Source organism: Dasypus novemcinctus, chromosome 12, assembly GCF_030445035.2.
Source record: "Dasypus novemcinctus isolate mDasNov1 chromosome 12, mDasNov1.1.hap2, whole genome shotgun sequence".
Lineage (NCBI taxonomy): Eukaryota > Metazoa > Chordata > Mammalia > Cingulata > Dasypodidae > Dasypus > Dasypus novemcinctus.
The window spans coordinates 51,321,776-51,337,008 of NC_080684.1; the positions used below are offsets into that span (position 1 = coordinate 51,321,776).

Here is a 15,233-nt window from a genome sequence, read left to right on the forward strand (position 1 = left end):
CTTACCTACCCCCACCACCCATTTTTCTTCCAGATCTGTAACTAGACTAAAATCATAACAAGTTCCAAAAGTGAGGTAGAAAGTGTGACCCATTTTCCAATTTATACAGACAAAAATCAGGGGAATATGTGTGGTAATGGAAATTAAAAGTATGGGATAGTGGTGGAAGGGATACAAAGTTAGATCAGATTGAATTTATTTTATATGGGCCCATTAAGAGATTTGGGATTCAACGCTGTAGCTCAAGGGGTTCGAAAGGGCTCTAACAGTGTGATCGGTGGCTGGCTTAAACATGGACCAAAAGATAGCCTAGAATATCTGAGGTTGAGATGCCTGATTTACCCTGGTATACTGTAGGTAAGGGGATTTAAAGACTTAAAGAGATTGGGATGCTAGGATGAATTCACCATTTAAAACCTGCCCTTCTACCCCAGAAATGTCCAGAGGACACACCTTTAACCAGGACCATGAGGAATAAATTTGTGAGACTATCTCCATCTTCCTTGAAGAACTCTTCCTTGAGTCCAGATATTACTGTGGGAACTGTTGTCATGGAACTAGAATCCTGAAACACTATGGGGATTATCAGATCTCAGTCTAGTAGAAGCCAACTAGCAGCAGTTAATCACCAAAAACAAGGTGGACATGGGTACCACAGTGAAAGGCATGTTGGAGTTGCAGACCCGAAGGGTATCGGGAATGAAAGATAAAGAGAGATTGGGATCAGGGGATCTGAGAGCATTGAAGCCTCAAGCTCATCAGACAAGTTTATTAATATTAGGGGCTTCTTTATATACCCCAAGCAACTAAATTCCTACTTGATCTATATAAGCATAAGAGTTGTAGGTCCAGTGAACAAAACCCTAACTTAAATTACAGAAACAGAGTCACGGCCCCTTAATCAATTCCCAGGCTTGAGACAATTTACAGACCCTTTCAGGGATGTCTCTGAGGGATAGTGGGGAGGTAAAATCCTCCCAGTGGGCAGAACCAGGGCAGTGCAACTGGTTGATCATTTTACTTGCAAGGAGAAATGGACAGAGGTGTGTGTGTACACTGATTCATGGGCTGTTGCCAATGATTTGGCTGGGTGGTCAGGGATTTGGAAAGAATACGATTGGAAAATTGGTGACAGAGAGGTCTGGGGAAGAGGTATGTGGACAGACGTTTCTGAGCGGGCAAAAAAAAACATGAAAATATTTATGTAATACATGAATGCTTACCAGAAGGTAACTTCAGCAGAGGAAGATTTTAACAATCAAGTGGGTAAGATGACACACTCTATGGCTAGCACTCTGCCTCTTTCTCCAGCTACTCCTGTCATTTCCCAATGGGCTCATGAACAAAGTGTCAATAGCGGTAGGGATGGAGATTATGCATGGGCACAGCAACAAGGAATTATCCTCACCAAGGCCAACTTGGCTACAGCCCCAGCTGGGTGCCCAATCTGCCAGCAGCAGAGACCCACACTGAACACCTGGTATGGCACCATTCCCCAAGGTGACCAGCCTCTACCTCATTGCAGGTTGATTACGTTGGACCACTTCCATCATGGAAGGGGCAACAATGTATTCTAACTGGAATAGATGCAAAGTCCGGATATGGGTTGGCATTCCTCACATGCAGTGCTTCTTCCAAAAGAAGTAAGTCCATCCATGGACTTACTGAATGTCTTATCCACCACCACAGCATTCCACACAAAATGGCTTCTGATCAAGGAACCCATGTCACAGCAAATGATGTGCAAGAATGGGCACATGCTTATGGAATTCAATGGTCTTACCATGTTCCCCATCATCCTGAAGCACCCGGGTTGATAGAAGAGAGCAATGGCTTTTTGAAGACTCAGTTACAGCACCAACTATGTGGCAATACCTTGTAGGGGTGGGGCAATGTTCTCCAGTAGGCAGTATATGCATGAGCTACTGTTCTCATATTTGTACTGTTAACCACAGTCCATCATTCACCATGGGTTTCATTGTGTTATACGGTCTCCTGCCTAATACATTCCAGCTAAAGTGTACACACAGTGGCTCTCAGTTTCATCACAGAGTTTTGCTGTCATCAGTTTAGTTCATTTTAGAATGTTTTCATTACTCCAAAATGAAAGATACCAGACCCCCTTTAACCCTCACCCATTGTTCACCCTTGGCATTGATATAGTACTTTCTTTGCCATTGCTACAAAAATATTATATCACTGTTAACTAAGTCTCTAAGTTACATTGGTTGTATTTTTCCCAAGTATCACCATATACTTAACATCTTGTAATAAAGAAACAGACTTGTATTTGTACTATTAACCACTAACCTCATCCATCCCTTCGTTATACAGTCCTAGATAATCCTCTAGCTTCATTCAATTGACAGTAACCTTCCTTTACTACCCCTTCAGCCACAATCACATTTATATGAAAAAATTTAGCAAACCTGGAATCTTCCATTTACCAACTCAAAAAACATTTTAGATCTAAGTGGGATACTATGGAATACAACCAATCAAATGAAAAGCCTGGTATAGCCTGGAAATTTTTGAGAAATATATTTTGGTTTCTTGGATTTTCTCAATTTGAAAAAGTCACCTAAACCATGTCAAAAACTATTGAGGTCACCTTTAATAACACAATCATGGCTTCAGAGAACTTACAGCTTGAGGTAGATAGCATAGTGAAGGTTGTCCTACTAAACTGTAGAGCACTAGATATCCTCACAGCTCATCAAGGAGGGATGTTGACACTGGGACAATGTGGGCATGCTGCCCAATGAACATGACAGAAACAATTCTATGACATCAGAGTTTCCAAGACACAAAGATTCTTTAGTACAGAGTGTAATGTAGGAGAACAGGTGGCTTGTAGGCTTCATATCTGTCTCTCCACGCTGGAGAAATGCTGAAAGTTTTATAGTAATCTAACAAAGGCTCCAGGCATAGGATGAGTATAATGGCTAGAGAGGGCAAGGTTAAAGATAGTCTAATTGCTAAGAATGTGCAGATTGAATACATGCTTAGTCACAGGACACATGTAAGAAATTAGCGGCATTAACATGATGGCGGGTGTGATTTTTAGTATTATAATAAGGTATAGGCTACCTACAGTTTAAGGTTAAGCTCCTGTGCATATTAGGCAGGCCAATTCTGGTTAAAACTAGCAAGATAGCTTAGTTTGGAGTGGTTAGCTCTGGGCTAACTCAGGTTCCTTCATTTGTGAACATTTAGGGAGCTGCCTCCAAGATCACAAAACTTTAAAGTTGCAAAACAAGATAAGGGGATACAAGCTGGGCCAGCCACAACTTAATATATGACTGCCCAATCACAAAGTAAAGATTACACAGCTACACAGTAAAGCGTCTATATCAAAGCATCAAAGCCTCTGTGTTACTGTTCAGTGAGTTACACAATTACAAATATTTGCATCTGACTACATCAAAAGGTTAGCATACATCAAAATTACAGTTCAGAGAGTTACAGCAGTTATTGGCATTTACTTTGGTTACAGTACAAAAAATACAGTTCAGTGAGTTACAGCAGTTATTGGCATTTGCTTCGGTTACAGTACAATATATCAGAAAGTTAACAAGTCTCAAAAATACAATCTGGCCAACTAAAATTCGTTAATTCTCCTTTACAGCATGTACCCTCTGGGGGTAGCAATGGCACTGTTATGTAAAACAATCTGGTAAAATTGAGCAAAATATTACAGACTTCAAAGAAAAGATTCAGATACTGCAAGAACTAGCAACTCTCAGGACTTGGGATTCTAAATACTGGTTGAATATTGCATATTGGAGAGACTGGACTAGGGGCATATTCCAAGCACTATCAATCTTTTACCTCCTAATAATTATCATAGTACCTTTAAATCATTGTTTTATTTCCAGAATAATGGCTATACTCAACAATCTCTCATTTCACTAATCATGCTGTTGTATCAGGCTTTCAATCTCCAGGCCTGCACATATGGTATCTTATAGGACAAAACCTCTAATAACTACCTTCACTTACCTCAGAATATTGTTACCCCAAATAATTTTACTCTTGTGTCTTTCAGATATCTTGTCATTGACCGTTGATGGAATCCATTTTCCAATGTTGCCTCAACTGGCTATCGTTCCATAGTATATTCCTTCCTCCATGGGGAAAGACACTGGAACTTTCCAACTTAATGGGTCCCCAAGCACTACAGGATAGCAAACAAGAAATCTTCATTAGTGATGTTTTCTTTGACAGATCTTGATGAAAAGGCTGTAATGTTAAAAGAACTCTCCATTGACCTTCACGCCCCAAGTTACAAAATGGTTCACAGCAAGGAGGCACATAAGGTGAACACCCTAGGCTACCCAATGAGATTTCAGAAATGTGCAGCTTGGAGAAAGACTTACTAGAAATAAGACAAGAAAATGGGGAGTATTTCTGACCAATCAGTTTCAGACAAGTCTCCTTCTGCCTCAGTGTTCCAATAACCCAGGAGAATAGAGCTTGCCTGATAACAACCATTTCCATTCTTCTTTTGGACTTTACATTCTCAGTGTTCCCCAATCACACTGGAATAACGACTTTTATTTGTTGCATAATTCACAAATTGTGTAAATGTTAATAAAGCTCTCTTCTTTCTATTTGCGGTAGTAATACTTCTGACAACTTGTTAAAATGTCAGGCACATGGGTCATGTCCATTCATAAAAATTGTATATAAAGAAATTTTAAGTGAAAAGATAAATACAAAATAGCAAACGCACCCAAGACAATTTCATGAAAATGAATGTTAATCAAAGATCAGGGCTCATTTTAAGCTTTATAAAATGTTCATTAGTGTTTTTTTCTCTTTATAATCATTCTATTCATTTAAAAAAACACAGAAGAAAGTTTCTCTTTGGGAAACAATACAACTCCCCCTTCTTCCCGAGCCATATCTTTAAACAATGTCCTTTCATCATTTTATGGCAGGTAATTTTTACATATCAGGTTATCTATCTTCAATTAAAAAACCTTTTAATGTCAGTGGATCAATAAACAATTCTTGCTTTCCTGTAAAGCTCAAAGGGTGGAGCCCACAAACGATTAGGAGAAGAAGGAAGTTAACAGGTGTTAAATACTGGGGTCCTTTGCCCTAGTAGCCTAGAGATCCGTCTTCCCAGACAGCATGAAGGCTCTCCTTATTCTGGGGCTTCTCCTCCTTTCTGCCACTGTCCGGGGCAAGAAGTTTGAAAGGTGTGAATTGGCTAGAACCCTGAAAAGACTTGGACTGGGTGGCTTCAAGGGAATCAGCCTGGCAAACTGTAAGTCTGCTCTCCTTCACACTTTGAGAAAGTTATCCAGGAGGGGATAGAAAACAGAAGAGAAGGACAATAAAAAGGGGCTTTGAAGGAATAGACTTTTTTTTGCCTCTGAGGCTTTGTGTACTTACAACAGGTAAAAACATCAACTTGTTCTTGTATATTCAGAAACACCAGATGCAGAAATAAGGGCATGGAAGGCAAAATTCCTACCATTCTAAGTACAATAGGACCTGTTGTACTCTTCCAGTTCCACTGAATTTGCCAGGTGCCCAGACTCAATGGAATGCAGAGGCTAACTAAAGATACATTTGAGGACAAGGAATTTCTCTGTTAAGTCCTCAATACTTCACTCTAACCTTTTCCCATCATTTAGAACTAAGGTTCTAAGAAACCAGAGCAACAAGTACTCCCTTTTTTTTTTTTCAAATTCCCTGCCACGATATGGGATTTTTAACAGTAGCAATTTAAAAATTATATTGAACATTCCATACAAAGGGCAGATGGAACTTATTTCCCCTCAGTAACTCTATTATAAAGAGATCCCTGTAACTGAGCATGAAATGATGTCTTATTATTCTTATTCTCCCTGCTATATTAACGATTTTTCATTTTCTTCCACACAATTCAAATTGTGGCCCGAGTAAAAGGCATTACATATTTTAGTCTATTTTTGTCAACATAATCACTTTACTTCTCATAATAAATTCAAACACTTCCTCTGAATCCTTATTTTTGGATGAATGAGTGGATGAATGAAATATTCTTTTCTATTCTCTAACTCTTGTCTTCCAGAGTCTGATTATTGAAATCTACCTTTAGCCATTCTAAGGAACTTCCTTTCTCTTAGAGAAAGCCTCATTCTTCTGATCAAAAAGTTTTCCCAGCAGCCTAAGTATCAACCATTAATTTTCAAAACCCCCCTAACAACTCACCTTTTTTTCTATTCTAGGCTGATATTGCCAAAGGGATGAGTAAGGTAAAAGCAATAAAAGAAGCATGCATTTAAATTTTTAAATGCATTTTACCTTGCTTCATTAGTGTTACAAAGTGCTTTGCATCACAAAAGGATTCTCTCAGTGGCTCTTAACATTTAAGTGCTATAATATTTTGCAAAAATATATTATTTATAAAATAGAATTAGCTAAATTGAAGTGATATTGGTATAAGTGATTTGGTATTGCATCCTTATGACTGAAAATAAATTCTTTTCAGGGGTATGTTTGATCAAATGGGAGAGCAATTATAATACACGAGTTACAAACTACAATCGTGGAGACAGAAGCACCGATTATGGGATTTTTCAGATCAACAGCCGCTACTGGTGTGATGATGGCAAAACCCCAAGAGCAGTTAACGGCTGTGGAATATCCTGCAATGGTAAGAAATAAAATGTATAAGTGATGGCACAGGGCCCATCTGCTTTTCCTTACAAGAATAGAGATTCAACCCAGATGTGACAGCCTGGAAGGGCTCATCAGGCACCTAGACACCCTCCACCTCAAGTTCTAGGTACTCAGTGCTACCTGCCTCATAATCCTCTAAGAAAAAAAATTAAAGGCCCAGATGTTTTCAATATACAAAAGTTTTTGCAAGAGCCCATTTATTTACTATAAATGACCTTATCAATGCTTTGTCTAGAACAATGCCATCTTTCCATATACTTTGGGAGATTTAGGGATAATTTGTTTATGTGGTCTCTTTTAACTTGCTTTTACTTTTTACTATTAAATGTTCTGAATATATAAACCATGAAAGACATTGGTATAATAAAGTCGTATGCCCTCATGTATTTTTAACATACATTATCATTTTGCCAATTTGCTTCATATATGCATTTGTATGTTAAAATATGCAGATACATATGATGTCAGTGGAACCCTGGTAGGTCTTAGTGAAAGACCTCAGCCTAGAGTATGAGGCTCTTGACAGTCATGAGAAAGACTTCAAGTCCTAATCAGGTAATAGCAAGAGAATTTAATGCAAAGCAAAAGTACACACTCAAGATGGGGTGCGGGTGTGCTCCTTTGAGTTGTGCCTGGGGTGCTGCTTTCTAAGGCTGGTCTCCCCTCTCCTTCCCCCTCCATGAAAATGAGGACTTCTGATTTCCACTGTCCTCATTGGCTCTACCTTATGCAAAAGAAGGATTGAAAACTACAGTTTAGTTGGAACTGTCCAGGGGAGGGGTCAGCAAAACCTGCTGTGGTCAGGTGATGGGTGGGCCTCCCATAATCTGGAATCTTGCAGCACAAGGTCTTGGGCAGGTGGGTCTCCACAGTGGTTAGGACTATCTGATAGTAATTTTCCATTGGTCCTTAGCCCCTGCTGAGCTGAATCCAGTTTTCACCTCACAAACATATACATTTTTATTTTCTTAAGGATTTTAAAGTGAACTAGAAACATTCTGAAATTTCATTTCTCAATTCTTTAGTTTGCATCTCCAATAAAAACAGTTCCTATATAATCATTAATATACCTAACAAGTTAATTTTTAATTTATGAATTTGTTTATTTGGAGTGGAGCAAGTTTTTTGTTGTACTCATAAAAAATGGAAATAACATGGAATCTTTAGTGTATACAATACTGAGTAACTATTTCAAGTACTTACATGCCACAATATCACCGCTTCCCCTCGCCCCTGCCACTTACTTATCACCGTTCATTGCCTTTCTGTCCCTTCAACTCCCTTCCAAACAGCCTAAAGTTGCCAGAAATCAGCCCAGACTGGTCTTGAGAGAGAACACGCCTTATCACATTTGTTCTCTGTGCAAGTCATAACCACAAAGCGTATTTAGCAAACTCCTCCCTTTACCCAGCTAACGCTACCATGAAGGGGCGCGCATGCTTACCGCCAACTTGCTGCAATGTAACTTTTCCCGGTCTCATTCAGCCCCCTGGCATTTAGCTACAGTACAATCAATCGAAATGTGCCAACCTGAATCCCCGTCTCTGACTCACCTCCCTTTCTTTCCATCGTATTAATCGCCCTTAGTTCTTATATCAGGAAGACAGATTTGAGCTTGCCTCTTATTTCCTTCATAGTTGACCCAGCAAAAAAACTCTTCTCAAAATCCTAATGTCACAATATTGGCTTCCGTGAGCATCAGACCGGAGCCTAATACTCGCTCAGTAACGCAACCTTGGTGTTAAATTTTTAAATGATAAATTCCTGATAGAGTAGATTAATCTTAGAATATTCTTTTTGCTTAAATCCAGCTAATTTAATTTTTAAAATACTTTGCATTATATAAAAATCTGTGGTACTTGAATAAAAATTAGAAATTACAAATGAGAAAAAAGTCTTGCATTATCTTACTATCCAGAGAATTATAACGACTGTACTTTTTTGGTACATATTATTCTAGAATATTTATCAATCATGTATGTGAATGTAAAGCTGTATCATGCACATATGATGTACCCACAACAAACATCTAAACAATGAATACTTTTCCAAAAATGAAATTGTATCATATGCACTACTTTACATTTTGCTCTTTATGCCTCAAAATTAATCCATGTCAACAAATATAGATATATTTGTATTAACATTCTAAAAGCATGATTAGAATTTGAAATAATAGAATTCCATAATTTATGATCCACTCCTACTGATAAGCACTTAGGTTTTTTCCATTTTTCCCTTGTAAAATCATTATGAAAAGCCTTGTACATACATCTATACCTGCATTCATTCTGTCTCCTTATTTTTTATTGAGGTTTTCTTCTACAGCACCTTGTACAAAGGGGATTTTCCATCAGATTAGTTAATAATTCCAGAATTTCCAATAACTTCACTAAATAATAAACAAAAGGCTTTATTTCGTGTCCAGTGATATGGAAGGAAGGGAACATTTCCTCCCCATATTCATGGATATATATGACTCTTGGAAAATAATTTCCTACCTCATTCTAATAAAGTAAACCTGATTCAACCTAAACTTCAATAAAATTTCTAAGAAAGTTGTTTTCATTCCTCACTGTCTCTTTCTCAGTTTTGCTGCAAGATGACATCACACAAGCTGTGAAATGTGCAAAGCGGGTTGTCAGTGATCCACAAGGCATTAAAGCATGGTATGTTTTTAAGTTTAAAAGGGAACAATTTTACCATAGTGTTGATATGTGCAGTGAGAGAGATTTTCTAAGCCCACCGTGTGATGCTGAGAATTTAAAAATCTCAATTTTAGGTTTATGCTAAAACAATGTATTGAATTGATCCTTGAAGAAACATTCTACCTTAACAGATTCAGAATCTTACCCTCTTCCTCACCCATTTATTTTAGAAGATTTCTAGAGTTTTAAGATTTTCCACACTGTTCCTTGACATATCTTGTAATTACTCCTGGAACAAGGGAAAACGAAGAGCACGTTGTGGTTGCTGTTGTAAATGTGCAAATTCAACAGATTGATTCAGCATCCTGGTGCTCCGTAAGGGTTTTGGGGAGGAGTGGAGCCCTTAGTATACATATCTCACTTAATAAAAACAATGCCTGGATCTATGTATACTTTTCCCACAAAGGCACTGAGTATGTATTTACAGTGAAGGTATTTTAACCTCTTCATGGTTTGTTTCACCTTTCTCCACAGGGTGGCGTGGAGAAACCGATGTCAGAACAAAAATCTCAGTCAGTATGTTCGAGGCTGTGGAGTCTAACTGCAGCTTTTTCCTCTGCACCTCAATTTTGGCTCTTTTTCACATACGGGAGTAGTACTAGTGACAGTTCAAACTACCACTTTTCCCTATTGAAACAAATAACAATTTTACAGAAGGAGGATTAAATATGGTCTGTCTTCTCAGAGGCTTATGTTTACTAATGTGTTCATATTTGATGCCTACAGCATTTTTCAGCTTGTTAATTGATCTAGTGCAGTTGAAAAGTTATCATTATCTTGGTTATCAAATACATCTCCAATATATTCAGTTCTTAGTCCAAGAAATAACTTAAACTTAATCTTGAATAATACACATATTTCCCAATATTCAGTAAAAATGTAACAAAAGACAATCATAAAACAAAATGCTCTTAAGAAAATCCCAGCTGTGTAAGCATGTGATAACTTCATCTGTTCAGTTATCTCCAAAGCAGCAAAGATGTGCACTCTTTGTTAGGTAATATAAACTTTTAAAAAGAGCATGATGCCAAATGCCTAAAAGTAGAGACAGTCTGAATTAAGAACTTGGTTTTCATTAAGTATGTGACCTTGGGTTTAAATATTTTCTTTGTTTGCTTGATTTATACAGCTGTAAAATTATTATCACACTTTACATATCAATCTATAATAGCCCTGTAAAGAACTATCTTATATATCTTGCCGATCATGAAGGTATACAAAGGTGATTAGATGAGCTCTTGCTCACCTAATTTAATTAATTTAGATTCATGCATCATTATTAAGCCCTGATACAGATGACTGCAAATATTGAAATAACTGCTAATTATCCCTGGTGTGAAAATATGCATGTTGTAAAAAATGCAAACATTATCATTAAAGGCTTTGCAACACATACCTTGTCCTTCTTTAAGATCTATCTAGTGTCTCTGAAGAAAAAAATTGTAAAAAGATTTGGTCCTCAATATTTCCGATGTCCTCACCTGTTCCTAAACAACTGAATACAGCCTGAGAATATTGCACAAGCATCCTGACAGGTCACTTTATATTCAGACCTGCAAATAATGTCAAATGGACGCTCAAATCTGCCTTACCATCTAAGTCACTGCTCTGCAATCCTACTGTGTTGATGTCCCCACTCTCCACAATGACTGGTTTACTTCTCCTCCTCTCTCTTCAAAGCTCCAGCACCCCCATTGGACCCATATTCTCTGATATTCTTAAAATGTTTCTTCAATACATTTGAACAGTTGCCCCGCATTTTATTAATCTCCCAACACTACCAATCCATGGAAGAAATGGCTTCGTCAATCCTCGTTGGACTATCCCCTCCCAACTCCCCACCCATACACATACTTGGATGTCCTCCTGACTGTTTTGTAGCCATGCTGGGTCACTGTCATGATAGGAAGGACTCATGCTGTATATTTAGTATATTCCTCCATGTTGATCATTCCAAGACAGTTCATGGTCTTCAATTCCACCTCCTTCCAAAGGACAGCTTCTGGGACACCAGGGGACAGACCTCAGGTGTATATGAATGCTGTGGCCTTGAGCAGCCATGGATGGCATGTGGTAAAGGGGGCAGCAGCAGAGGTCCCAACACAGGGGGAGCTTCATTCTCTTGGACTAACCATGTAAGCAGAAATCAGAAAGCTTAAACAGTATTCTCAGAGGTATATGAAAAATGGATCAAGCTAGGGAAGAAAGACTTGAAGCCTGAATGCTGAAAGCAGGATACCATGAACAACTGTGTATTACTCAGGGTTCTCTAGGAAAACAGAATCAATAGGAGATATCTCTAAATAGTATGATTTTATAAGATTCTCTCATGTGATCATGGAGATGCACAAGTCCAGGTTCCGCAGGCAGGCTGCAAACCAGGGGCTCAGATGAAGTCCAGTGAAGGTCCTAACGAATTTCTGGAGGCATTGGCTGTCCAAAGACAAGCTGGAAAATTATCTCTGAATGCTGAAATCATTTCCCCTTTTAAGGCATTCAACTCTTTGGATAAAGTGTCACTCATTGCTGACAGCAATCTCCTGGACTGTTACAGATGTAATCAACTCTTTATGCACGAAACTCGCTGGTGACAAAAGTCCATAAATGTCCTTGTATTACAATTAGCCCAGTGCTTGCTTGACCAATCAACTGGGCATAATTACCTGGCTGTTCGACATATTAGCCTAACCATCACAAACTGTATGCGAACAGACTAGATAACCTGAATGACATGGACAATTTCTCAGAAACATACAAACTACCTATACTGACTAAAGAAGAAATAGATCTCAATAAACTAATTACTAGTCAAGAGATTCAATCAGTCAAAAAAAACAAAACAAACATCCCACAAAGGAAAGTCCCAGACAGGATTGCTTTGCAGGGGCATTCTACCAATATTTCAAGAAGAATTAACTCTGGATCTGGGGAAGTGGATTTGGCTCAACAGATAGAGCATCTGCCTACCACATGGGAGATCCAAGATTCAAACCCAGGGCCTCCTGACCCATTTGATGAGCTGGCCCATGTGCAGTGCTGATGCATACAAGGAGGGCCCTGCCATACAGGGGTGTCCCCCACATAGGGGAGCCCCACGAGCAAGGAGTGCACCCCGTAAGGAGAGCCACCCAGTGCCGAAAAAGTGCAACCTGCCCAGGGTGGCGCCGCACACACGGAGAGCTGACACAGCAAGATGACGCAACAAAAAGAGACACATATTGCAGGTGGCCACTGACAAGAATACAAGTGGACACAGAAGAACACACAGAGATCAGAAAACTGGGGGGGCAGGGAAGGGGAGAGAAAAAAAAACTGAATCTGCTCAAACTCTTCCAAACTAATGAAGAGGAGAGATCACTCCATAATTCATTCTATAAGGGCATGTCCCTCATACAAAAGGCAGATAAAGAGACTACAAGAAAAGAAACCTACAACCAATATCTCTTTGAATACAGATGCAAAAATCCCCAACAAAATACTAGAAAATGAATGCAATAGCATATTAAAAGAAATATATACCATGATTAAATGGGATTTATCCCTGGTGTGCAAGGTTGGCTCAACATAAGAAAATTAACTGAGAGAAGCAAATATGGCTCAAGCAGTTGGGTGTCTGCCTATGACACGGGAGGTGCTGGGTTTTGTTCCCAATGCCTCTTAAAAAAGAGAAGCAAGACAGCAAACTGACAAGATGGACTGGCATGGCAAGGTGATGCAACAAGATGATGTAAAAAGAAAACACAATGAGAGACACAACAAGCAGGGGCAGAGGTGGCTTAAGCCACATGAGAGGTCTAGGTTTGGTTCCTGGTGCCCCCTGAAAAGAAGATAAGCACACAATGAACAAACATAAGAGACTAGACAGTGAGCACAAAACAACAAGGGGTGGGGGAAGAAATAAATGTATTAAAAATCAATTGAGGAGAGGCGGGGCAAGATGGGGTCCGAGTTAGTACACCCTCATCATCTCTCCTGCAAAGGACTGGCTGAGTGGGGACAGAATCTTGCCAGAGCAAGATGTTTCGGGAACCTACGAACACGAGATGTTTGGTCATTGATCCGGAGAGACTGCAACAAAAGTAGTGCTTGCTCAAGGTAAAACTGAGGGTTTCTAACAACTAAAGTTGGAAGTTGGAAGATGTGGGAAGGCAAAACCCTTCCCCTAGGGCTGAGGGCTGCAGAGGTCCCTGAAAACTGTTGGTCACGTGGCAGCGTTCCCAAGCCCCGTGTTCCCCAAATGCACGATCAACAAAGAGCTGGTTCTTTGAGAAGAACAATAAAATTGATAAACCCTTAGGTAGACTAACAAAGAAAAGAAGAGAGAAGATGCAAATACACAAAATAAGAAATGAGAAAGGTGAAATCACCACTAACCCCAAAGAAATAGACTATCATAAGAAGATACTTTGAAAAACTATACTTCAACAAGAAGGACAATTTAGAGGAAATGGACAAATTCCTAGAAACCCATAAGCATCTGACATTGATGTAAGAAGAAATTGATGATCACAACAAACCAATCACAAGTAAAGTGATAGAATGATCATTAAAAATCTTCCAACTAAGAAGAGTGCTGGGCCAGATGGCTTCACACGTGAATTCTATCAAACATTCTGGAAAGAACATCAATCTTGCTTAAACTTTTCTGAAAAACTGAAACAGAAGGAAGACTGACTAACTCATTCTATCATGCCAACATTACCCTAATACCAAAGCCAAACAAAGACAACACAAGAAAGGAAAATGACAGACCAATCTCTCTAATGAACCTTGATGCGAAAATCCTCAACAAAATACATGCTAATTGTATTCAACGACACATTAAATGAGTTACACACCATGACCAAGTGGGTTTCATTCCTGGTATGCAAGGATGGTTCAACATAAGAAAATCAATTAATGCACTACACCACATAAACAGATTGAAGGAAAAAAAAATCACATGATCATATCTATAGATGCAGAAAAAGCATTTGACAAAATACAGCATCCTTTCTTGACAAAAACACTGCAAAAGATTGGAATAGAAGGAAACATTCTGAACATGATAAAGGGTATGTATGAAAAACCCACAGCTAACATCATTTACAATGGTGTTAGGAAATCCTAAAACCTTTCCCTCTAAGATTAGGAACAAGACAAAGATGCCCATTATCACTCCTTCTATTTAACATTGTGCTAGAAGTAATTGCTCCAGGACTGAGACAAGAACCAGACATAAAAGGAATCCAAATTGGAAAGGAAGAAGTCAAAATTTCACTATTGGCGGCAGACTTGGTCCAGTGGTTAGGGCATCCGTCTACCACATGGGAGGTCCGCTGTTCAAATCCTGGGCCTCCTTGACCCGTGTGGAGCTGGCCCATGCGCAGTGCTGATGCGCACAAGGAGTGCCATGCCATGCAGGGGTGTCCCCCGCATAGGGGAGCCCCACACGCAAGGAGTGTGCCCGTAAGGAGAGCCACCCAGCACAAAAGAAAGTTCAGCCTGCCCAGGAATGGTGCCACACACACGGAGAGCTGACACAACAAGATGACACAACAAAAAGAAACACAGATTCCCATACCGCTGACAACAACAGAAGCAGACAAAGAAGAACATGCAGAAGAAAAAAAAAAAAGATCAATGTGCAATAATCAGTAGCATTTCTGTACACCAATAATGAGCAACCTGAGAAGGAAATCAAGAAACAAATACCATTTACAATAGTAAATTTAAAAATCAAATACCTAGGAATAAATTTAACTAAAGATGTGAAAGACTTATACACAGAAAACTACACAACACTATACAAGGAAATCAAAGAAGACCTAAATAAATGAAAGAATATTCCCTGTTCATGGATAGGAA

General features: G+C 39.0%; 1 protein-coding gene across 1 annotated transcript; it reads left to right on the top strand.

Moving 5' to 3' along the window:
* Positions 1-5,093: 5,093 nt before the first annotated feature.
* LYZ (lysozyme) lies at positions 5,094-10,073 on the top strand. The gene is made up of 4 exons (XM_004483849.3): positions 5,094-5,275; positions 6,488-6,652; positions 9,269-9,347; positions 9,861-10,073. Exons 1-4 carry the CDS (start codon positions 5,140-5,142, stop codon positions 9,925-9,927), a joined length of 447 nt encoding a protein of 148 aa, XP_004483906.1. The 5' UTR covers positions 5,094-5,139; the 3' UTR covers positions 9,928-10,073.
* The last annotated feature ends 5,160 nt before the right edge of the window (positions 10,074-15,233 follow it).

Excerpts from the sequence above, each read along its gene's own strand:
- LYZ (XM_004483849.3), top strand. The coding sequence starts at position 5,140 with ATGAAGGCTCTCCTTATTCTGGGGCTTCTCCTCCTTTCTGCCACTGTC. Across the intron at positions 6,653-9,268 it reads CTGTGGAATATCCTGCAATG|TTTTGCTGCAAGATGACATC; the intron begins GTAAGAAATAAA and ends TCTCTTTCTCAG. Across the intron at positions 9,348-9,860 it reads CCACAAGGCATTAAAGCATG|GGTGGCGTGGAGAAACCGAT; the intron begins GTATGTTTTTAA and ends CTTTCTCCACAG.